This window comes from Rhinolophus ferrumequinum, chromosome 8, assembly GCF_004115265.2.
Source record: "Rhinolophus ferrumequinum isolate MPI-CBG mRhiFer1 chromosome 8, mRhiFer1_v1.p, whole genome shotgun sequence".
In the NCBI taxonomy this organism is placed as follows: domain Eukaryota; kingdom Metazoa; phylum Chordata; class Mammalia; order Chiroptera; family Rhinolophidae; genus Rhinolophus; species Rhinolophus ferrumequinum.
This window is the reverse complement of record NC_046291.1, coordinates 92,261,945-92,287,926: the sequence shown is the minus strand read 5'-3', so window position 1 is coordinate 92,287,926 and position 25,982 is coordinate 92,261,945. Positions and strand designations below refer to the sequence as shown.

Genomic DNA, 25,982 nt, shown 5'->3' with positions numbered 1-25,982 from the left:
CTCTCTTCACACACCTCCCTCCAGCATGTGCATACTGCCACAAATAGGCAGTTCCTTCTCTCTGGTCCCCTGGTGAGAGAGAGTAAAGAAAGCCTGTGATGCTTTGAGCAGCAGCAGCGGCATGGCGGCCGTCAGAGGTGGAAGAGGGGAGTGTTTCCTGAAGCGGGGGGTCCGGGTCAGAGTGCACACTTTGCCACCTCGTGAGGAAACTGGCCCGATCTGAACAATTTTCATTGTTTCCCTTCTCACATTAACCAGAAATAGGGTCCAATTCTTTGGGGTTTTATAGTCTTTGATTGTAAGAAGACAGATGTGACAGGTGTGTATTCTGCGGTCACTTTTCATTTCCTCAGCATTGGCTGAACTCTCTTCAGTGACCAGGAGAAACGGTTGGTCAGCGCCAACAAAGGTCCAACCTTTGTTAAAACTTGGTATTTGTTGTAAAGAAAAGCAAAACTTGTTCTAATAATATATGTGTAAAGTTCTAGTGTAGTCCTTACTGATGTTTTCGCCTTTCCACTAAAGCTTCTACAGTTAGTACCAAGTCCGCACCAACAACTGGGTCCCTCCAGCGGTCTCGAAGTGACATTGACGTGAACGCAGCAGCCAACGCCAAATCCAAAGTCTCCTCAGCTTCAGGCGCCACACCTTTCAGCTCGGCAGCGGCCTTGCCTCCAGGGTCATATGCATCCTTAGGTAACCAGTCCCCACCTCCTTCCCCCCGCCATGGACTGCTGTTTGAGATGACACTTACCTCTGTGCAAATTTATTTGTTTAGCTAATTACAAAAAACCGTAATTGAGGAAATTCTCACTGTGGCAGGGCTGATGTTTAAGTGACAGTGAGTCGGTGCACTCTGTTGGTTAACAGCCCCCCTGTGCTCATTCCGGACCATCATCCTTTTTACTGACTAGAAGGTACAGGGTGCTCCCAGGGTGCGTGGCACTTCCGCTCCCCCGCCTCCATGGCAGCCCAGCCAGCACCTGAGCCCCCTCCCTTGTTGCTGAAGCTGGGTGTTCTCCCTGCCTGACATTGGTGGGAGCAGATCCAGAGTGGTTTAGTGAGGAAGTCTCCAGAGATAGTCATATAGTTGGGGATGCTCTAAGCTGAGACAATACCTAGAGTGGGAGAGGTGTGGAGGGAGGACAGGAATGACGATCGGGTGATCGTCAGAGGAATGTGGGGGACATGTAGCCACATACCCGTGTCGTACAGAAGAGTTGTCCTTCCACGTGTCACGTTGGGAAGGGCATGCACTTACTCTAACGATAGCCCAAAAGATAAAAAACAAATTCTTTGAAAGGATTAAAACCTGACGGAGTGGTAGGTCAGTTTCTCAGTTTTTCAGCAGACACTTAACACCTGCTGTATGTAAGGCTGATAGTTTATTTCATTTTATTTTTGTTAGAGCAAAGTCATCCGAAGCCGAAATCTGGGGACTTACCTGGATCAGTTTTATTCTGGATTTTATGGAAGTGAATACATTTAAACTTCATGAAACATTGAGACTGAAGTACTTATGTGGCTTACGTATTAATTCCAAATTCACTTCTTAAACTTGTGTTCTAAAAACATTTTGCCGCGGAGGCATAATGAAAGAATACCAAGGGAAGATACTGGGCCTGTTGTTTATTAGCTTGGTACCCTTGAGCAGGCCACGGAATCTTTCAGTCTGTTTTCTCTACCCAGAAATTAGTTGTAATAATAGTCACCTAACTTAGATAAGTGATAGAGATAAATGAAATCATATAAAAGGGAAAGAAACAGATTATGATAGGAACATTGTTAGTTTGAAAGGTACATGTTCTGGAACATTTGTTAAATCAGTCTTGTTTTCTCTAGAGAAATACCTCATATATGGGTACATTTAGATTGGGAAGAAACCCAACTTCTTTATGTCATTTAACTTGTAGCATTACATAAGCCTTTTTATGATACTATGTTGCTGTGAAATCAGAGCTCCTGTCCTATGGTGACATAGTTCTGTTAATTCTAGTTGAGTTTTTAAAGTACTTACCTGTGTTTCAATACATTTAATCCACCTTGACTATTTGTAATTAGTATTTGTTTCATTTCTAGAATTCTTGAGTGAAATCAGCGTTTAGAGTACTCAGTAGCCTTTGTTTTCTGTGCATGTTTTGGATATTTTGGTATGGACCATGTAGACTTCCCTCAGTGCTAGTAAAAGCACCGGGGTCTTTTGGTCTCAAGATGTAGAACTGACCTTTTAAAGCACTGATGATAAATTTTCAGCCCAGTATTTGCTCCTCATTTAATGAGACTGGAGTATTCCCATGCTCTTACCTTTTCCTGACTACTAGACATCTAACTTTCCTTATGTCCAAAATAACGAAAAACAGCAACAGCAGAAAACCCCCCTGAAGTATAACATAATCCCACTAAGAAGTTGTCACAGTCAGTCCTTAGGTTATGCATTCCATCTGTGTGGAAGTGTAGCATTAAAGTTGATGATCCTTTTCGAACTTCTAGAGTCCAGACACGTGAGGGAAGATGTGGAGTCCGTAGGCCTTGACTCAGGTACCACGCTGTGTAGCTTTGCTGCTGACATGTAGCTGGGATAGGCCTGCTAGAGCTAGCTAGCTTCTTTGAGCTCTACCTGCCTCTGCCCTTTGGGTGACTCTTTAGTAGTTTAGCTTTTAGTTCTGTGTGTCCCCCACTCACCCCTTCCGCTGGTACTTTGTTCCAAGAAAAAGGAATTCTGAAGAGGATGAGGGTTATCCAAAAGGAAAAATAGCAATCACTGTCGACTGAGACCTCGTCCTGGACTGCCCTTTTTTGTGTTGTTTTCCAAAGACAAAAGCACAAGATGCTAAACTGATTTCAAGATAAGGCACTTTTACTTGCTTCAGACTCTGCTTTGCTGTTGAACTTGTTTACCTTTTAATTTTATTTTAAATTGTACTTTTGCTTTTTTAGTAGCTAATAACATTCTGCTTTTTAAGTTTTTTTAATGTTACTAACTGTTCCCTGTTATCCCTTCCCTTGTTTTTTAATTTGCTTAAAGATGGTACTGCCACTAAAGCGGAGGGTAAGCGTTTGTTTCTGTGGTAGAGGTGTGTCTCCCTCTCACTGGTCCTCTGTCCTCACCGAGTGCTGCCTCCTGCCCACTTGTGTCCCCGAGGTCCCTGCATGAGACTTTGCACGCTGTTCCCTCCACTCTTCATTCTGTTTCCTGAACTTGTGCCTTACCTCTCCCTGAATTCTCTTTCTTTCTTGTTCAGTCGTTGTTCTTGTGAAGTGGGGCACTTAAGTATGCTGTATGTGGTTTTCAACTCTGAGCCCACACCGGCGAGGAGACTTGACGTGACATTGTGTGCTGCTGTCGTCCTGGCTGCTTGTCTCAGAGTTTAGTACTCCTAAAGTACCACCTTAGCTTTTATTTCCTTCCCTCTGACTTTTGTGCTTTTGTGGGCCTCTCAGGACTTGCTTTCCTGTTTTGAAAATAAACTTCCATGTTGATTATTCAGGTTAAAGGCTGATAAAGGTTTTCTAGCAGGTAATTTACAGAAATTTTTTAAAAAACATCTCTCTCCATAAAGATACTACTGAATTACACGATACCATTTTTATTTGTATCACTGACACATACTCTATTCATTCATTTACTCTCGTTCATTCACTCATCAGTCATGTATTAGACACCTATGTGTTGTGTTCTCTACTACACACAAGGATAAAATGGTAAAAGAAATACACATATCCATATCCACTTGATTTTGCTTTTATGCCATGCGCAGGAAGGGCCTCCTGATTTTGCCTTGTCTTTTGAATTTTAGACATAGCTGTTCCCGTCTGTGCAGGTCTTTGATTAGCACATGCTACACAAGTCATCCTTTGCAAAGTGTCTAGATAGAAAGCGTGATAATGTTTCACGTATTGAAATTAGAGTTACCTCGTCTGCTAAAGAAGTGGCTTAGACCTCCCAACCCTTAATGCTTAGGAACTGCGGTTTACTTTTGTATGTTATTTAGCCACTCTAAAAGACTAGCCTGCAAAGCAGACTGGATTTTTCCTTGACTTGTGTACTTCACAATACTTTAATCCATATTCTACCTCCTAAAGAACTCAAAAAGGAAAATTAGGAATGGCATTTTGTTCTTTAAGATGAACATAGTCCCAAGATCGGTGTTCTTCAAACGTAGCATAAAAATTACCTGGATGCTTGCTAAAGGGACAGTCCCATGTCCTCCCCCTGGAAATTCTGATTAAGTTTGGGAGGAGCAGAGGAATATCAGTTGTCAACAAGCTCCACTAGTGATTCTTGGGGTTGGAGAAGTTTGTGAAATGAGGTTTCCAAAGATGAAAAAATGGACAAGTAACCTGTGCCATGATGACTCATTTGTGATAGTAGAAGATTGAGGCTGGGTGTGATTTTCATTTTTTAGCTGATCTGAGTAATTTTATACTTCTCCTTCCCAAAGAAACCATCCTAAGTATTTCGTCAGCCAATATGGACAGGAAGTGTGGGGGGCGAGAACCAATAGTGTAGATGGAATGGAAAGGGAAGACATTATGTAGGAAATTACATTTTTTTCCAGCGTGCTCTGATTTCACATGCCTATATAACAGAATTGAAATCAGCCTGTGAGTCTGGCCAGCACTAGGAATTTTTCACTTTTTTTTCTTCTGGTCAGTTTTCTTTTTTACCAATTCAGAGTGAGGTCAGAAGTCTGCCTGCTTGATTATTTGGAAAAGACTATGAGCAAGAAGTCTCTGGTTCTCCTTCTGTCCGGGAAACGGGAGAATGACCTGTGGGCCCTTAATTGTATAGAGTTTAGAGTCAGACAGAAGAGAACCTTCTTGTGGGGAGCCCAGTGAGCCTTGGTCTCTGCGTCCTAGGGCTGTGCGGGCTGTTGCAGAACTGACCAGTCAGAGCTTTGAGCCCCGGAGGACGAGGAGAGGGAACGGAGAGATGGCCCTGGTAGACCTGTAAACTTGAGCAAGTCTAGGCTGTCATTTGTTTGTTGCAGCAATGAAACTTGGTAGTGATACTTAGAAAAGCCACAGATGGTTATTAGAAAAAGGCAGCAGTAAATATCACTTAGTGTCTTGTCATGAGTTTCCTATCAGAGTTTTTGCAATCATTATGGGCCTTTAAAAAATTTTGTTAATAAGTCTGTTAAATACTTTACTGTCTAGCTCCTGAGACAAGAAGAGATAGGTACTGTCATTATTAGGAGGCAGAGAGATGATTTTTGAATCAGTACTTGGATGCTCTAAATTCAAAATTCCGATAATACTTTTGCATTCTGGCAAATTCATTATTATAGTAATTGAGAACAATATATATTCTTTGGGAGTTATTTCTAACATTTATGACTAATCAGAAAAATATTTTTTTGTGAAGAACTGAAAACTCAACTTTTGGACAAAAGTTTACTTCCAGGTTATCTTATATGACCTGTGGGTACTGGCTTAACTGATAGGTTCAGAGAATAGATAATCATATGATACTAATTGTAGTCAAAGACCACGCTTAACTCTTCGTGACTTTAAGATTACATAATAAAAACTATGCAGCCTTGTCTGTTCTTCAGGAGAAAGAACTTAGATTATAGTTCAGTTTTACTGGGAAATACAACATTTGGTATTGCTATGTATTTATCTAAGAACTCTAAATTTTAAGTGATTGGCTTTTTTTACACAATGAAAAAATATGTCTGTATGTAGAAATAAAAGAGTGTTAAGCTTTTATCTTTAAAACATCTGAGGAAAGCTGTCATTTTGGGGGACTACTTGTAGGTAGCAAACTTTACAACTTCCCCAAATTTAATTTTGATTCTGTCAAAAATGCTACACGTGAGTAGAAGTTGGTTTAATGTGCCCCCAAGCAATGAGTCATAAAACAGATATGTCTGCCCAGATGTCCCAATGTGACGAGAGTTGAGATTTACCTAGGAGACCTTTTAGTTTTTATAACCTCTAAATTGAGAATTGGCTGAAATTTTGAAACACATGGGGGACAACAAACCCCAGTGATAGGAGGCTATCTAGGGATTTTTAATTGTTTTAGTCTACACTGAATATGGGAAAGCCATGCCTTCAGATTAAACCGGGGCACAGGTTTAATTTTCCATTTTGAGGGCTTTTCTGGAAGAATGGCAACATGATTGAAAAAAATTCTTCAGCAGCACTATTAAAAAGTCATGAGATGTGGATATTTCTCCTTTCACTCCTCTTAAAATTCTGCTTTTGTCGGGGCCTGCTTTTCTCTGGGAGGTAAGTTTGTTGGCTGACGCTTGTCCCTCTCCGCAGACTTTTTTCCTGTTGTATAGTTCTCTGCTATGTCTTATTTCTGTTTCTCTTACTGTGATGATTTTCTTCTTTTCACATTTATTTTATCTGCATAACACATATGGATAAATATGAATATGTCATTAATAAGTCATAATACCAAACTGAAGTATATTTTTACTGTTTGTTGCATTTATTGAGTAGGCTGTTTTTCCTAAAGACCACAGACTATTTTATCCCATCTCTTTAAAACATATACGGGCACTTATACCGTGTTTCCCCGAAAATAAGACCCAGCCAGATAATTAGCTCTAATGCGTCTTTTGGAGCAAAAATTAATATAAGACCTAGTCTTATTTTACTATAACACCAGGTATAATATAATATAATATAATATAATATAATATAATATAATATAACAAAACATAATATATAATGTAATTAATATATAATATAATACAGGATATAATATAATATTATATAATATAAAAGATCGGGTCTTAAAATAAGACCAGGTCTTATATTAATTTTTGCTCTAAAAGTTGCATTTGAGCTGATTGTTCGGCTAGGTCTTATTTTCGGGGAAACATGGTAATTTTCACTCCCACGAGCAATGAAAAGAGTGCCTGTTTCCTACATGCCAGAATATTAGCAAGTTCTTAGATTTTTGCCAGTCTGATAGGCGATAAATCGCATTCTTAATGTCAGTTTAGCTATTTCATACATGTAAGAGCCATTTCTATTTTATATTAACTGTCCATTCTTAGCCTTTGTCTGTTCTTTATTGGGTTGTGGCAGTGGTGTGTTGGAACTGGCTTGAACCAGTTCATGAGAGCCAGTTGTAAGTTTTCAGGAATTTTGTAAGCTGGTTGACATATCAGTAGCCTGAAATTGACCATAGTGGGAACATTTATACCAGGGAAATTGCAAAACACCACAAATCAGCAGGATCCCTCCCCACCAGCCAATTTTCTAACATTTACTAGCATACCACTGATTGTTGGATTTCTTATTGATTCCTAGAAATCTCTTATATGTTAAGGAAATTAGCCCTTTGTGATATAAATTACAAGTAATTTTTCCCAGTTTCTCATTTTCTTGAATTTGCTCATTTTGTTTGTTTTTCGGGGTTTATTTTATTTATTTTGTTTTTTTTTTTTATTTTTTTTTTTTGCCATGCTGAGGTTTTAAAAAAATTTAGTGAAATTTAGCAATCTTTTCTTTTAATGGCTTTTAGTTGAAATGGACTTCTCCACTAGAAATTACAAAGGAATTCTCCTATGTTTTCTTTTAGAACTTTTATGGTTTCATATTTCACATTTTAATCTTAGGTCCCTTTGCTATTTTGCACGCTATAAAGTGTGAATTATAGATCCAACTTATTTTTCCAAAGCAAAACATTAGCAAATGATATCCAGTAATGTATTTTTAAAAAAGCAACACATTACTTGGTATGGAACTACATACCAATCCTTGTGGAATGACGCAGAAACAGTGTTTAGAGGGAAATTCATAGCCTTAAGTTTACTTTGGAAGAAAAACTGAATTAGGAATTTGTTTCCAGTGTGACAGAAAAAGAACAGAATAAACCCAAAGACGAGTATGAAGGAATTAATAAAGACAAAAGTTAATGAAATAGGAATTAAACTTTACTAGATAGGATTAAGAAGTATAAAATTTGATTCTTTGAAAATACTAATAAAATAGGCAAACTTTATGGACTTGGAAGTCCATTTCAAGCTTAGCAAGGAAAGGTCAATTGAAATAGAAAAAAAGTACAGACAAACTATTAACAATTATAAAGTACACATAAGTATGGATAAGGAGAGCTCTAAAGGGTAATAGAAAACTATGACAACTTTAACAGTTATAAAACAAATTGTATAAATTTCTGGAAAAACCAAAACTGTTTCTTCAAGAAGAAACAAAAAAAACATGAGTAGTTTTAAGAGTAGTCATTAAATAATTTGAGTCAGTACTCAAAAGTTTATCCCCCCTACCAAAAAGTAATTCATTAATTAAAACAGAAAAGATATCCCCCAAACCCCTACCGTGCTCACATGACTATATATGCAAGTTGTATGAAGCATTGTATAATTCCAGTTTTACATAAACTCAGAATAGACTGAGGGAATACTTCCCTCACTGGTTTATGCTGCTAGTGGGAGCTTGGTGCTATAATCAGATAAGGTACAATATAGACGTTCTATGTATGTGAGTGTGCACATTATGACCGTGGATGTTTAGCCTAGGTTTTTTTTTTTTTTTTGGTTTTGTTTTTTAAAGATTTTATTGGGGAAGGGGAACAGGACAAATGGGGAACAGTGTGTACTTCCAGGACTTTTTCCAAGTTAAGTTGTTGTCCTTTCGATCTTAGTTGTGGAAGGCGCAGCTCAGCTCCAGGTCCAGTTGCCATTGCTAGTTGCAGGGGGCGCAGCCCACTATCCATGAGAGCCCACTGGCCCATGTGGGAATCGAACCGGCAGCCTTCGGCATTAGGATCACGGAGCCAACCGCCTGAGCTACCGGGCTGGCCCCTAACCAAGATTTTATAGTTTAAAAACTTACTGATACCACTCGGCGCAGTAGGAGAAGGAGCCTCTTCTCTCAGAAAATGCAGACAGAGCATTTAAAAAATTCAACAAACATTTTTGACAGAAATTCTTAGCAATTAGGAATAGGAGTTTTCTTAACCTGTTGAAATATCAAACTTTTTGTGAAATTCCACAATTTCATTTTTTAAATGTGGCTCAAGGAAATACAGCCTGCCCTCGTGCTTTTTGTTAGCGTTGTACTACATGTCCAAGACAGCAGGATAGAGGCAGAGAAATGAAATGGCAGAATTTCAAGGGAAAAGAACCGAAGTCTTATTTGTGAATGATACTCTATTTAGATAACCCCCAAAAATCTACATATAAATTAGTAGAATTAACAAAAGTTTAGCAAGGACAAAATATAAAGATTAATTAATTATACTCTTATTTGCTAACAAGTTAGAAAACATAATTTAATAAAAAATGTATAATAAAAATAAGATTCCTTTGAATAAGTCTATACAAATTGAGCAGTACTTTTGGAAAATATTGGAAGCTTTATTGAAAGACATTGAAGAAAATGAAATGAAACAGTCATGAGTGGAAAGATCATTATCATCATAGCTGTCTTTTTCCCCCCAAAATTAATGCAAAATTCCACAAAATGCCGGTGAGGATTCCAACAGATCTTACTGGATCTTCAGCTGCATATGGAGGAGAGCGAAGGGCCTTAGGGCAGAGTGCGTGATTTGCCCTAATTAGCAAGACTGTGCGCAGAGCTCAGCACAGCCTTGTGCTGTGTGTGGCGCGGGCGCATGGACTCCGGGACCGACACACGGCTGACACAGACCTGTGCTTACGTTCCGCAGGTGCTCATCGGTGGGAAAGGGGTTAAGTAAATTGATCGGGACGTTGCTTAGTCACATGCAAAGAATAATACGGATCTCTCCTTTACCTCTGACAGAAAAGTCAATTCCATAAGTGACCTCAAAAACATTTTGAGCAAAGCAGTAAGTTTTGGGAAAATACATACCCTATGATATACTTAAAAACATACAAAATATAAAAAGTAATGCCATCTGTTTCTGAGTCATGCAACTATATATACTATTGAAAACATGAAGAAATAAAGAGAATGGTGAACACTGGCTTTAGGATCATGTTACCAAATGTTGGTGGGAGGTGGAGGATTCAGGAACGTTAGCAAAGATTTTATTTTTTAAGCTGAATGAGTGTGTATGTTCATTAAAGAATCTTTTTGTGACCTAAATATTTTAATAAATTTAAACAAGAAATTCAATCATTTTTTCACGTTCCCATTGCCTTGGTTATTGCCTAAATTAGCTCGGTGACTTCTTAGGAAAGTCAAATGTCCTTACTTAGAGGCCAGCCAGCAAGACTCAAGTATCCATTTATTCATTTGATCTTGAACGAATGAATTAATCTCCCTGTTTCTCTGTTTTCCTATCTGTAAAACGGGAATAATTAGTTACATGTTGTTGTAAGGATTCTGAGTTCACACGTATACACTCTTACTGTAATGTATGGTATAGCTCTTAATTTTATTGTAGATTCTAGAATTTGTATGTCTTTTTCTTAAACTGCTATTATAAGTCATCGATTCTAGTTTTAATTTTTTTTTAATGCATTGCTTTCTTTTATTGTTCCTTACCTCCCTTTCTTGAACCTTTTTCAAGCTTTAAGGTTTGTTTTTCTGTGTTACTTTTCTGTAAGCTTTCTCAGATGATGAGACAGAAATGAGTTTGAACAATATAAGAAGCCAATGAGGGTTCAGGTTGGTTTGGTTTTCCCTATCAAGATTGCTATTCTGATTGAATTATGGCAGCAGAGGCATTTTGGTACCCCTTTGAAACTGCAGAAGCCCTGAATTTAAAAGTTTAATCCCTAATCATACTTGTTTGATCATCAATAATTTTGCATTTCCGAATTCATTTTTATTTTTATGATTTCATGATTTAATAACTGGAGTTAACAGATTGCTTTACTTAAGAGTGGCAAATTCTTTTCATAAATGCCTACAACATTGCATTATTTTTAGGTCATTGTTTCTCTAGGTACTCCTAACATTGATGCTTTTTATCTTCATCTTCTGCAGCCTAGAAATTTATTGGCATACTTCTTTAAAATAGGAGTTGAATGCTACATAGCAAAACACACTTATTCTCCACATGCTGTAGCTTTTGTTGGTTGCTGAGTGTTTTGCATTTACTCTTTTTTCTATAGTATTTTTCTTAAGATGACAGCTAACATTTTCATTTCTATTTCTAGAAATTTGATATATTTGTAGACAACAAAAATAGACAATTTAATCTGAAAAAAATTGTGGGGAAAAATCCTCAAATGGTCATCACCTCCTAATCTGAAAATATGATATGCTAAAATAATTGAAACATAAGCCCTTGATAAGGTCACGACTCCCTCTCAGGAGTTCCTAAAGTACCCGTAGAATTTGTGTGTACAGATCGTGCACGTGCCCACGCACAGGGCAGCGTGTTGGGACCACCTGTGAAGAAGACCTGCGCCCCCTGTCAGGGCCCCTTGCTCTTGGTGTGGGTTGTTTTCTTGTGTAGGTTGCCCTTACTGAAAACCTGTGGAAACACTGTTTTTACTGTATCCTCCAGGTCGGATCCGCACGAGAAGGCAAAATTCTGGGAGTGCCACCAATGTCGCCTCTATACCTTCTGATAATCGAGGTCGCAGCCGCGCCAAAGTGGTTTCACAATCCCAGCGTAAGAAGTATATTTTATGCTCTCTGTTGTCTTAGTTTATTCAGTAGCCCATTCTCCAGTTTAAAAAGTTACGGTATTTGCATTGACTTCAGGGAAAAACACATTTTTGTGGCTCTAAGATGCTGCGAGTAATCTTGATGTTTGTTGGGTAAGCTTACAAAATGGGGATATTCAAGTGTACTTTTGTCTCCTGTCCAGGTGATTTAAATTTTTTGCCATTAAGCATTAAACATTAAAATGTACTTTCTCTCCCTCTCCTTAAGCCTCTTCAATTGAAACATACCTGGACTGTGACCCATTTTTCTCTTGCTAAGCAGTCCTTCTGATGTAATTTAAGAGCAGCAGTACCTGGGGAGGTGACTGTTAGGCTGAGTTGTCTTTCCAGCAGCCATAAGTAAATCCATTAAAAGCTCACCCTCTAGCCCTCTGTTCTAACACTGCAGCCTGCTTCTCTCCCTGCCTGTGTGGGTTCTCGCTTTGCACATCTGCCCTTGCCGCCATTACTTCTTCTCTGTATATGTTGAGTCACTTGGTCTGTTACCTGAGCCCTGAAAGCAAATATAGATGGTATGTGTAGTCTTATCATTCTTAGGATCCAACCCTGGTGTCCTACACCCAGCTCCACGAGACTTGGAGTCCCCTGCTCTGTGTCTGTGCACGTGGAGTAGGGCTGGGTGTCGGGATTCTCTGGGCAAGGGGAGCGTGGTGGAGAGGAGGTCCCCTTCCCCAGGAGCAGCGGGCTTCGGTGGTTGTGTGCCTGCCTCCTCATGTAGAGAGCACTTAGTCTGCAGCCGAACCGTAGGTTGTCTCTTAGTATTTAGAAGGGCTTTCTCAGCTCCTGAATTTAGACGCTTTTCCATGTCCCTTTGACAGCTATATAGTCCTTATGTTAAACAAGCTTATATCCTTTTTGAAAAGAAAGTGCAAGGTCAGTCTTATTGCGGCCTTCAGTGAGGCTACAGAACCCAGGCTTGTCTGACAGAGAAGCCCATGCTTCTACACCACACTACACAACACAACATAGGCTTTGCAGGTGTAGCCCAGAAGCTTCTAGAACCTGGGGAATAATATCCTGGCTCTGGTTATTCTGTTGAACCCTAGTGATTCCTGGAGTCACAAATGCATGTAATACTCTAGTCACGGTCCCTGTTCTTTCAACTTCGATATGTTGGAGTTGGGTTGATTAAAAATGTCTAGCCCTTTAGCTGTGCAGTGTTATTTTCTTTCTTAGAAAATGAGGGTTGAACACTATTTAACATTTCTTCATTTATGTCTGCTATGTATTGGCATTGGCCTCTGCAGCGGTCCCTGCTTCTAGCTGGGCCCTCTGCTTAAGAGGTGGTGAAGATTCAGGTTCCTTCTGGAATGGGGGTAAGGGTGATTACAGAGCTTCAATTCCTCAGTCTTAATAAAAACACTGCACCCTGCTTTAGGGCTCCACTTTAAAAACTCTTCAGTTTTACTTTACTCACCAAATTTAACTCACAGGGAGCGGGAGACAACATCAACAAATGATCAAGGCTGGATCTTCATCTTATGCATATAAGTTAAATATTTTAAAAAATTATTTTGATACGTAAATATGACCGTATTTATGTATTTTACAAATGTAGATATACTAGCATTCAAAGTCCTGGTTTAATAGTGAGTAGATTTCATGTATATTAGATTCAGGGTCAACAGTTGACGTATTTTAAGTATTTGAGGATTTTAAATATTTGAGGATTTAAATATTTGAGGGTTAGTATTAAAATATTTGAGGAGTTGGCATAGGGCATTCAGGTGAAACTAGTTAACAGCAGCTCCTTTGAAAGCATTGATGTTTATTGAGCACTGCCTACATGATAAGCCCTGTTTAAGGTGGTAGTGATACACAAATGAGTAAGATAGTCACTTCCATTGGGTTGCTAGGGGCTCGAGAGTAGATGTGTTCCTGGAGGGTAATACTTGTCTTACTCTTCTCTGCATCTCCTACGCCAAGCACTGTGCCTGGCACATTGTAGGTTTGCAGGTGTTTTGTGAACAGATCAGAAATAAATGCTAACATGGTGTGATACGTATAAAATAAACATAAATACAAAACTAGACTAGGAGGAACAAGTCCTAAAAAAATAGCTATTTTGTTAATGTGTTTGTGAACAAAAACATGGTGTTGTGTTTGCATGCTGACCTTGTGTATTGTGTTATTGTCTTTTAATCCACTTTTTGCCTGTTCTTTGGTCTGCTCTCATAATCAAGGATCCAGATCTGCTAATCCTGCTGGTGGTAAGCCATTTCTCTTCTTGCCCCCCTCCTTTTTATTTTGGCATTCTCCCTCACCCCCCATGTTCTTTGCACACTATTAATTTCTGTCTTTATTATGAGCTTAGTTAATCCTTCTGCTTTTTTTCTGTATGTGCAAATTCTAGAGTTTGAAATGGATTTCTTTTCTCCTTTTTACACGGCTTCATATGTAATAGTTTATTTGTGTGCTCAAACTTTATGGGCAAAATTGATAGATCATGAGGTGGGTTCTTCATGGTAATGTGTACTTGTGATTTTTACAAGGAATTTTACTTTAAATTGTAGTTAAATCATTATAAAGTACTAATTTTTCTGAGTAGTCACCTTAGTGATTCATTTGAATGATGGTTGTATGTGTGTGCATGTGTGCGAAGTATGTGTGTGCTTAATTTCCAGCTAAGTGTTACTTCAAAGGTTTTTTTACCTTTGAGTCATCCTGATCTGGTAAATAATAGTGTGTTCATTATGTTTTAGAATTTTATTGCCTTCCTTTCTTAAGAAGATGATCTATCTAAGTAAATGACTGCCATTCGGGTGTATTGTTATACTCCTTAAAAATTTCCTGTTTTCCCTATAATTTTGTCCCACAAGACGTTGTTATTTAGGTAGGTAGCCACTTAATCATAATAAAAATTAGTAACCATATATCATTTGTTTTTAATTTCTAATTTTATTATATACATCTCAGGGAATGTGGTCTATATGATTTCTCCTTTTATAGATTTGTGAGATTTCCTTTGAGGCTTCGTATACAGTCGGTTTTTATAATACTTCTGAAGAAAGGCAAAAAGAATGTGTATTCTGTTTGTTAAAATATACGTGTGTGTGTGTGTGTGTGTGTGGTGTGTTTGTATGTAACTGTATAATTTTGACTGCTTGCTCTGTCAATTTCTGAGAGGTCTATTAGTCTTTCATTAGTTATTAGCTTTTCTGAGAGTTATTAATAATTATGTCCTTTTTAATTTCTTCCTATATTTTTATTATTTTTATGTTTTATATTTCAAAGTATGTTATTTGAAGCATAAAGGTTCATGATTATTATATCTTCATGGACAGTTATTCTTTTATCACTATGAAATGTCCTTTACTCTTTATTAATTTTATTCCATTTTGTTTTAGGTATATGTTATTTGTCTCTTATAGACAACATATAATTAATTGAATTTCCTTTTTATTTTTTTAAAGCCAATCCAAGAATCTTTGTCTTTTAATAGATGAATTGTCTAGCTATATTTGTTATGATTACTCATGCATTTGAGTTTATTCCTACTATCTTATTTTGTGATTTTTATTTTTTTTACCATGTTTCTAGTTATTTTATCCCCTTTCTCCCGCTTCTTCTGTTTGTTAGATTAATGGAGTTTTCTTGGATCCATTTTCTACCACTAATGTTTAAGAAATTTCTGTTATATTTATATTTCTATTCTTCCAGCAGTTATACTTAAAATTTTGGCATATCAGCTCTTATAGAATTAAAAAAAAGAACCAAAACAGTAAACAAACACCTTTGTGGTTATTTCTGGAAATTCGCTGCGGAACAGGGAGGCTGTTAGTACTCAGCTTCAGCCTACTCTGACAACAGAGAAATTTGCAGTCATTTTTGTAGCGCTCCACCAGTAATTTTTTCTATGTATAAATATTCTTTTAGGATAATTTGATGTTCTTTTATGCTCCTACGTTTTTGTTTTTTTTAATTAGTACTACTACCAACTACAAGACGATTTTTATGTAAAATTCTCTTAGTATTTGATCCAAATTAGTGTGTAAACTGGCTTCTGAAATTACTGTAATTTATTCCCTGATTAAATTGATTATTCAGTTGTATTTTGCTTCATTTTTAGCTGGCAGCCGGTCAAGTTCTCCAGGGAAATTGTTGGGAAGTGGTTATAGTGGCCTTGCTGGAGGTTCCTCAAGAGGCCCACCTGTGACATCCTCTTCAGAAAAGCGAAGCAAGATTCCCAGGAGTCAGGGATGTAGCCGAGAAACAAGTCCAAACCGAATAGGATTAGGTAAGGATTCTCAAAGACCTTGGAACACCATTCCCAACTTGGTCATAATTTTGACTATAATCTAATGAATTTTTCTAATGTAGGAAATAGAGATCTATTTTGAACTGAAGATGTCATTTTGCCTGTGTTAAGACATTTCAATTTGTGCTTTTTACAGTTTATGGCATGGTCAGGTTTCAGTTTTAACTTAAAAATGTGTGGGCTTACCATTCAATTTGATAGGAAAGAATAGTGGCATTGTGGGCTTTTGTGTTTCAGAGTCATTTTGCAAAGGATTACACTTGAGGGAGTAGGCAGGATTTTTTACTTCATCATTAGAAGCAATATTGCTTTTCATTTTTCTTTCATTGATTAGCACTAAGTACCCGTTAACATAAATTTTCAAAAGCAATTTGAAGGGTCCACATTCATTTTGATCCTGGTCTTCTCTAACCTAACTGGTGAAACTTATGTTCAAAGAATATGTATGGTTACTTTTGACATAGTATTGTTCAAACATGAAAACTAGGAATAAATGAAACCTGAATATATACTATTTATTTTTGTGTTGTAGTATTTAGTTTCTTTGTAATAGTATTTAGAATTATACGAATTGCTCTCAGCAGCTTAAAGACCTTTTACCTCTATTAAAATCTAATTTGTACATTACCTTTTTAATATAAAAGGTAGAAGTCTTTTTTAATATATTATGAAAAAAATCTATGTTCATACTCTTTCTTATATCTTTACCTGCTTTCTAAGGGTAAAAATCTATTACATTAATGCGAAATCAGAGTACTATGGTCTTTAGTCTTATTGGCTTATGGTTCTCATTTTTTCATCTACGTCCTCAACAACCATTACTTGATGATGTACTAGGCACTTTGTTAGATTTTAGGATTAGAAGAGAAATGAAATGGATTTAGCATCTGACTTCAAAGAGCTTGCAGTCTTAGAGGTGGGAATGTGTGCAGTATGACAAATACTATGACAGGGTGCGCTGGGAGTATAGAAAAGGCGTGTTTTGGGGTCCTTGCCTGCCCCAGGCCTCCCAGATTTCCTGCTAGGAGAGGCTCCCCCAGAATAACTTCTGTTTTGATGAAGTATAAGGTGGATTAGGCAGGTTGGGGAGGGGAGATGAGAGAGGTGTTCTAGGGCAGAGAGGAGAATGCGCAGCAGCATTCAGGTGAGAGGGAGTATAATGCCTTCTTGGAACCACAAATAACTCATTTGGCTACAGCAAAGGTAGTTTGTCAGGGTGGGAGATGAGGGCAGAGGGACTGGTAGGGTCTAGCTCGTGGAAGTTCTTGAAGGCTGCCTGAGCTACGAGAAGGCGGGGCAGATATTTAAGAAGTAGAATGGATAGGATTTGGTTTAACTAACGTTTGCAAACCAAGTGAGAAATGTAACCAAATAGTGGTTTTGTTTTAATTCTACGTACGGTATTCCTAACTTTATGTTGGCATTGCATAGCATGGTCCCTGGGCTGACATGTTATTTGGATCCAGTAATAATAACAAGTAATGTGGACACAACCAGAGAAAAGATTATGACTGGAATATCTAAATTTCAGATTTCATACTGTAACGCGTGTGTGGATCTGGTTTTGTTTGGAAAATGCATTTGATTTCAAATTGGGGTGTGACATTTTAGCTGACTTTTTTCCATAGTTAATTGTTTAAGTTCTTAGGCTCTCTCTTAGCAATCCAGATTAGTTTCATACTTTAAGAAATGCTTTTCTTTGGGAGGATTTTACTTTTTATATTCACTAAAGGTTCCATTTTTACCTTCTTGAAATTGGAAAGTAAATCAACTTTAGTTATCTAACATGACTCTAGGATCTGGTCTTCCATGGTCTTAACTATGAAGTTTGTGTTACGGATAGTTGGAAAGACCACATTTAATAAGCTTTTAAAGGAGGCACTATGAGACATCATCAATAAGAACTAAATAGGAGCCTGCTCACTTTCCAAAGAGTTCCTATTTGAAGAAAGTTATTTCCTGATGCTCATTTTTGGGGTTAGTTATATGTCAGGCTTTGAGGTCATATGTATAATTCTGATTAAAGAAGATATTTAAATTTTAGCACATTGACAGAATACACATACACCGATATAATGATACACATATGAATAAAATATACTTTCCATTTCTTCCTATGGTAATCTTAGGGATTCTAATTCATAGGATGTCAGATATATTAGCATTTTTCAGTAATATATTATACATTTCTGTGATCATCTAGTATATACTGTGTATATGCCTATGTGACTAAACATTTGGTTCATTGTATAGCAACTTTGAACATAAATATTCAAAAAAAAGAGGGAACATCTTTAAAGAACATTTTCTATAATCCCCAAACCAATTAATAGTTTTAATTATAGCTAAACTAATCTTAGAACTTGTACAGAGAATTAACTCTAGTTATCTACAAATTATGTTTGGTTCAACTGTACCTTTTTTTGTTTGAAATAATATTTCTTAACTAAATTTTCCTTTCTCATCTGGAGTAAAAATGATGCCAAAGCTCTTCTTTAGCACTTAAGGTTTGTTAAGGAAAACGGGATGTAATCCCTATTGGATAACAACAAAACAAAATAAGATCTTGCTACTTTCTTTGTTCTTGGCAATTTAGTCCTTCATAAAGTGTTCAACCAAATAGAAGGATATATTATTTGTAAATTGTTTTATTTTTGTGTTTTGTTCTATTTTTGACAAATAACAAAATAATATAAACAGCTAACATTTATAGCAATTATATTTTGGAAATTTGCTCTTTGGTTCCCTTCTTTTTCCGTTCATCTATTGGAAAGGGTATAAAAAATATTTGACTTTTTGCAGCTTACATTTTGTGGATATACGTTTAAAATGTTTCCAGATTTTCTGGTTTAAAATAGTTTGAAAGAACTAAAAATTAATAATCAATTTCAGCGGTTAAATTAGACTGTTGTATGTAAGACCAAAACATGAAATTATGTAGATTAGAGATATATTTCATGTCTTTAACTTTCGGTACTTTTCATTATTTCTCTTGTACTTCTGCTTAAGTTCTGTAGGATCTTAAAGTCAAAAGTCAGGATTATCCTTAGAATACTATAAAGGTAAAATAAAAGTCTCTCTCCAGAAATGAAAACCAGTGAAATAGTTTTTCAAGGCTTCCCAGCATTTCTTGTAAGCACAAGACTGGAGAGCTACCTAAGAATAGTGTGTTTAGAAAGAATGATTTTATTGTCTTTTCCTCCTCTGTAAGCCTTCTCCTACGTAGCATATTCTCACATAGAATGTTCAGTTTGGGCACTCAACAGAGACTAATTGATTTGGTATATTGTTTTTTAGTTTTAACCACGTAACTAATTAGTCTTTTAAAACATCATTTATTTATATACTTATTTTAAATCCTTGTAGTTTGGTGTTTGGAAATGGTATTATAAGAGTATTTTTTCCTATTATGTTTTAAATTATCCAACATTTGAACTGTTGGTATAACCATTAGATGTATTTTAATGAGGTTTGGGGCAACTGTATGAACAGATTTTTGCAAAATTGTAAACAGTTCTTTTTCTGTATGTTGCTACTAGCCAAATGCGAAAGGAGCCAGTCAACACGAATGAACATTCTCTGGGTGAAATACCAGGAGGGTAAACCTTGTGAAGAATTACGCATAGTGTTAACTTCAGGTCATGTCTGTCTATCCCTTTTCATACTCTGATTGTCTTCACAAAACAGCCTCAGCTCAGGGAGAGAGCAGAGATTTCCCATTGCTGTGGCATGTTTGTTAATTTAAGGAGGTAGGAGCTGGGTGAAAATTATGGGCAAGAACGATAAGAAAAGGCTCAACTAAGCATGTCCATATGTTAAAAACTCTCAGAACTGTTTTTATTACATGTGATGATTTGTTTTGGAGTAGGCAGTGGATAGGTAAGATTTTCATGTGTGCCCTTCATCAGGGAACTCGGAAGTACTTACATATGTACCTTCTCTTTAAAATGATGTGACTCTTTCTTCTTCCCCTTCCTAAGGGAGGCTGAGACCCGAAGAGGGTTAGTGGCTGACCCAGTGAGTTAGCATGTCACTGGGGAGGTCATTTCATCAGTCATATGTGGTATTGATCCTCTAAGGATAAGCAGTGTTGCTTTGTACGTTTTAGGCAACTTCTTATATATTGGGGGGAATCAGTAGATACTCCCTAGTCTTCTTTTTTTTTTTTAATTAATTTATTTATTTTTTAATTTATTGGGGTGACAATTGTTAGTAAAATTACATAGATTTCAGGTGTACAGTTCTGTATCACATCATCTCCCTAGTCTTTTAAGGGTTTAATTTAGCACCTGCTGCTTTTGCCCTCATTGAAGGAGCCGTTTAGAGTGTTATGAAGAATTGCTGATTAAATAGTTACTGTACTTTGAGTGGAAATTCAGTGCTTCCATGTCACCATGGCAAAATGAAGGAGGAGGTAGGAATTACCAGAGAATTCCAAATGCAGCCCTGTTCTTACTGTTGTTCAGATTGCAGTCCTGCCCTTGACCTTCCCTTGCTGGCCAGTGCAGAGTGAAACCTTTATTCCTTTAGGGTCTGATTCAACTCTAGCCCTCAGACCATAATCAGAAGTTGTTTTGGTTTTTCACTTTTGTACTTTTCTTTATCAGGGGGTTTCATGATTCTGATTTGTAAGACATCCTTGTTGTGGTTTGGCCACACAATAAATCTACCTTTGTTCTAAAATAATAGGTTATACTTATTGATTCACTGATGTAAAAACATAGCGAATCAAGTTTATTTTTTCAAAATTTCTGAAAAAGAAAATTTCTCCAGTCCAGAATTAGTAGATCCTTTCAAGATGGAAATATCTATTGTCCTCTTAAGTGGTTAGGTCGGTGGCTACACGCATTCAGTACGCCAAGTTGTTTCCGAGTATTTTACCAGTACTGTATTTGTTTTCTCAAATTAAATTGAAAAACAAAAGCATCATGATCTTTTCTGATGGCCTTAGACTGTTCATGTGACTGTGTTCTCAGTGTTTTATAATGTGAGTGTATTAACATTATCCATAGGAAATTCATACAGTAACTGGCTGTTCTGAGGTCAGGGGAGGGATCTCTTTACGTGAATATTGGGAGTATCAGTCCACATACTATTAGACTTGCGTGAGGCCGGGTAAGTGAAGGTGTTTGCGTAGGGACCACAGGCAAATTTGGGGATTCCCCTAGCAAAAAAAGGAATTAAATGTTGGGACCAGTAAATACGGGATAGCAATCCCAACTCTGTATCTGTTGGTTCAGATAATTATGTTTGAGCGTCTACACACTTACTCGAAGTAGGCAGGTTCTCCAGCTGTGTCTGTCCCTCCGACTTCTCTTTATAAAGAAGGCCAGGCTGGGAGGAGTGAGCCCTCTTTTAATTAGGTAAGTTTTCAGTGACTAGAGCCTTCATTCTGTTTTCTAATCCAAATTAAATGATCTTTCTAAGAACCCAGTGCATATGAAAATGGCTTTGGTCTTCTATCCTCTTGTGGAGAAGTTTGCTAAAGCCACAAAAATGGGTCATTTCTGTAAGGCTTTCTGATCTTGTATTTTCTGGTGCCAGTTTGCTCTTTGGAAAGCTTTCGTTTCATTTCATACCACAATCCACAGCTTTCTGAGGCTTTGAGCATGATGGAGTTGTTCTCGCAGCCCTCTCCTGTTGGCATGTGAGTCAGTGAGACCGCAGCAGGGAAACAGGTCCTCGTTCATCAGAACGCTCAGTGCCGACAATGTCATGATTACGCGAACGGAATGTGACTGACGTTTTGTGAGTTTTCTGTCTTCATTAAACTTGTTCACCTTCTCTGAAACCCCTCATGCTGCACACTAGCACGGAGCAGCCGTATCCCTCGACCCAGCATGAGTCAGGGGTGCAGCCGCGATACCAGCCGTGAGAGCAGCCGAGATACAAGCCCTGCTCGGGGCTTCCCTCCGCTCGGTGAGTACACGTAGGCGCTGGCTCGGAGCAGAGTCCCTTCCCTGCTCCACTGCTTTCCCCAGACTGCTAGGTGGAATGACCTGCTTTCCCTCCTCTACTGTCCTGTCATCCTTTCTTCTCTCTTTCCTCTTCCTTAGTTGTCCTTTGTTGTCCCCCTCTGCATGCTTGAATTTTGGCCACTTCCGGTTTTTATATGTTAGAGGAAAAAAGCACCACTTCACTCCATGCTGTTGCTGCCAGGCCAGCCCATCTGTGGTCATTTCTAACAGAAGGCGAAGCTCAGCCACAGTTAATTGCTGCTTAAAAGCAGAGTTAATGCAGAGTTTGTCCTTACTCATTGGATGTCAACAATTTGTGTTTAATTTTACTGGTGATTAGGCCATACATGATTCAATTCAAAGAAGGAAAAAAAGTAAAATCATGGTAATGTTTAGGACACTACATGGGCTCAGTTTAGAGGTGACAATGTTCATCTGAAAACCAGCACGAATGAAGGTGTTAGCCATGTTTTTGTTAAATAAGTCATTTCAAAGCTTTCTTTAAAGCAGTCTAAAAATAGCTTTTTGATAAATTGCTTAGGTGTCCAGCACATTGCAGAACTTCATGACGCTCATTGTTAATTAGATATTTTCATTCTTCCTGGGCTCAATAAGCTATTTAATGTCTGTGAGCTGATGCCATCCCAGGACCAAAATGTCCCATGTCTGGTTGCCACAGGTGGTGTAAGTACCGTGCGTACCTCAGATCACCAGCTGGGGGCCCGCTGGGGCTGCTGGTTCCCCACCTGCCTCAGTTTGTCTTATATGCAGAATTTGTATTTTAACAGTTTCTAGGATTCAGGAAAAACAAGACAAAAAGAGAAACATGTATCCTTTATAGAACATTTTATTTACCTTTTCCCTTTAGTGTTAATAGTTCTTCCTTTTTCTAAAATGGACATATAAATTGCTTTTTTACATAGTGCGAATTACTGATCCCCAGAGGTGTAATCTGTCAACAATACTTTCACTTAAAAGAAATAGTTTGTTTTCTTCAGTAATTGTATCTTAGCTCTGTGGCATGTTAAGTGTTATACGCTTGTGTATTTTCCTCTTGATAAGCACAGGAGATAGAAATCATTTTATAACAATTAGGCATAAGGTTATTATATAGGACTGTGGACCACAGCAGTCTGTTATTTTTACTCTAATTATGTAACTGGTCTTTCAAATATGAAAATGTCAGAAGCATAAGGTCTTAATATTTGTTTCTGTTGTCATACATTTCTTCGCAGTATCCTTTTCCCCACTCAGCATCAGTCAGCAGAATCTAGATACATTCATTTAGGACCCCTTGTCCCTTGTGAAGTTTTGAGGAGGAGCAGGCAGCGGGTGCAAAAGCCCTGCTGGATGAGGCACGTGGCTTAGTGAGCAGACACCTGTGTGAGATGTGCTACCCGATTAGCATGCAGACCAGAGTGGGAAGTTTACCTGGTACGCAGCAGTCCTTCCGCAGCAATGTGAAGCATTAGGCCAGAGTTCTCAACAAATCAATGGTGGCAATAATTCCTCCCCCCTCCAGCCCCCACCAATGAACTGGTAATTTTTCCTTTTAAATTAAGGCTGTATGTCTATGCATCCTGCTCACTATCTGACCTTCCAGACAACCTGTTATATAAGTGAACAATCCATTTATTGGTCATTTTGTCTCTTAGAGTTAATTGAGTCTTTTTATGTCATACGTGTACTGGTATTTTTGTCACTGTCTATGGAAGCAGCCTTTGTAATCCAGCGTGAGGTCTGTGGGCCCGGCAAGGAGTGCTACATTCTTGAGGTCCTGACTGAGTCCTGAGGAGTTCAGTGACCTGGTCTGTTTTTAACTTTCTGTGGTGAAATGGATCTTTTTTAAGTGTCTTGGTGACAACCCAGAATGCTGAAATGGATCCTGCTTCTACCAAGGCAGAAGAGGTGGATGCACACATTTCCCCTTCCTGACAAATTGGCATCAGCACGTGTCTTCTGTTCCACCAGCACTATTCCGACAGGGCAATAGTAACTTCTTTCCAGCTGAATTTTTGTACTATGCCTTTTTTTCCCTCCATGAGTTAAATCTGTTTATAAAGCTTTTGTTGAGCAAGAACAGTGCTTTCCGGTACCTGGCACCATTCTGAGCAGCATTGGGTGTAATCCCTTGTGGTCCCTCTGGGACAGGTATTATCATCTCTCTTTACAGGTGACAAAATTGACTTAAGGAGAGTAAGCCACTTTCTCAAAGTCACACGGCTAAGCAGTGGAGCCAGGGTTTGAATCCAGGCCTGATTTCTAAGCTGCCTCATTGGAAAGCAGTTTGATAATTTAGTATTGTTATTTGTTCCTCTGAAATGTATTAAATGCTTTCTGTGAGACCTCTCCAGGCCTAGGCACATAGAAAGTACTCAGCTATGTTTCTGAATCATGATTTCCAGGCTCGTGGTTAGGACCTGGGAATTCATACCTAAGTCCCAGTAGGCTGTTTTCCCTACGGAAACTTACTGTGCCCTTCAGAGAATGCGAACTTTTCTTCTTTTTTTCATTCACTTAAATGCTCATTTCCCACCCCTTTTATAAATCAGTGAGATTGTGTGTTAGTGCTCCTTTGAATCAACTCATGGCCAAGCTTTGCTTTAAAAAGGGTGGGAGGGGGTTGGTGAAAATAATTATGTTTCAGTAAATATATATTGGTTTTAAGTTTGAATTTTTATTACAAGATTGTTTTGGACCATTTTAATGGTATGAATATCTATTTACATGGTTACAGTGATGACTTTTAAGTGAAATTAAGGGCTGTAGGACTTACTGTAAGTCAGGTTTGATGTAAGTGGATTCACCTTGGATTATGTTTTTGGGTGTTCACTGAGAAGGTGACAGAGGACTCATGACATGACAGATTAATTGTAGAATATTCTGTTGAAATAGAACCAAAGGACAACTTTATAAGGAACCTTTAAATCAGGTATTGCTTAAAAACGATTTTTGGTTTAATCTGTCAAGATAATGATACTGATACGCTTGAATAATAAGTGAATATTTTGTTTCAGTCTTACAAAATATTTTGCCAACCTCCTTATTTGAGTAAAGTGATTATTTTATATCTGTTGTGGATATTGCTGATTTATTTTTGTGCTGCTTGAGAAATTAGGAATTTTCTTACTTTCTTTTCCTTTCGCAAGCTGGTAAAAATTGGTCCTTATTGACCAGGAAGCCTTAGCTGTTTCATACCACAAATACGTGCATTTCATAAAGTGACATGAGCTTAAATAAATAAAGTTATATCGAAGAGTTTGAGGTTTTGATATTTTTGTGCCTAACTGTAAACGTGAATGTGTACAGGATACTGTACTCTAGTAGTATGTGTGAAAAGTAGCACTGCCTGGGATTCTTTTGTTAAACCTATGAAATGAATCGTCTATGGTACAATCATCATGTTCTCAGAGTAATGAAGAGAAGCATATTATCTGTTGTTGTTGTTTTCTGAGATAAAAACGGTATGTTACCTGGCACTCTGGTCAATAAATTCATGTTTTGAATCAAGTCTATAGGATATAATTATTTCTCTATCCCCATGAGGATAGAGTTTAGCATCTATTTCTTCAGACTGAAGAATTAATATGTTTATTATGAATACTTGCTAATACAACCATGTAATGTCTCCATGTAAATGGGAGTTTACTCTTAACCATTACTGCCACCAACAGCATCGCAACTACGGCCGTTACTACCCGTTTATTCTGTGCCTGGCATCGTGTCACGTGCTTCATGTGCTTTGTTATCTCTTTTAATTATCTGAACTCCCAAGAGGTAGGTACCATTATTAGCACCATTTACAGATGAGGAGACTAGACACAGAGGGGCTAAGTACTTTGCCTGAGGTCTTAAGCTTGCTGTGATCACACCGCATTTGCCCCCAGCTGTATTACAGAGTCAGTGCTCAGAACCGTAGCACTGCAAATGCCTCTCCAGGGAAAGCCATTAAACTTGCCACTAATTTTTCAACAGTTAAACACTAAGCTCATTAATTAGGATATTCAGGCAATAGAACAACAAAAATTTTGACTGGGGAAAATGGAATTCCAGTTGTTGAGTCCCGTTCTTGTGATTTCATTCTGTTTCTGTTCAAATAACATTATGAACTTCTCTGCTTTTGTTTTTGGTGCATGGTTGCATAAGCATCACATACTGATGAGACATCTTGTG

The 25,982-nt window shown here is 37.8% G+C and overlaps 1 protein-coding gene across 39 annotated transcripts in view; it reads left to right on the top strand.

Annotated features, from left to right (window-relative positions):
• Positions 1-25,982, top strand: part of CLASP1 (cytoplasmic linker associated protein 1) — a 246,530-nt gene that overhangs the window by 144,961 nt on the left and 75,587 nt on the right. For 14 of the 39 annotated variants that reach the window (XM_033111606.1, XM_033111602.1, XM_033111617.1 and 11 more), the window contains 7 exons: positions 526-696; positions 2,491-2,538; positions 3,026-3,049; positions 11,432-11,539; positions 13,778-13,804; positions 15,664-15,831; positions 21,664-21,771. In XM_033111606.1, coding sequence (XP_032967497.1) covers positions 526-696; positions 2,491-2,538; positions 3,026-3,049; positions 11,432-11,539; positions 13,778-13,804; positions 15,664-15,831; positions 21,664-21,771 — 654 coding nt within the window. The remainder of the gene's footprint in view (positions 1-525; positions 697-2,490; positions 2,539-3,025; positions 3,050-11,431; positions 11,540-13,777; positions 13,805-15,663; positions 15,832-21,663; positions 21,772-25,982) is intronic. The other 25 variants (XM_033111622.1, XM_033111632.1, XM_033111612.1 and 22 more) reach the window with 11 other exon arrangements.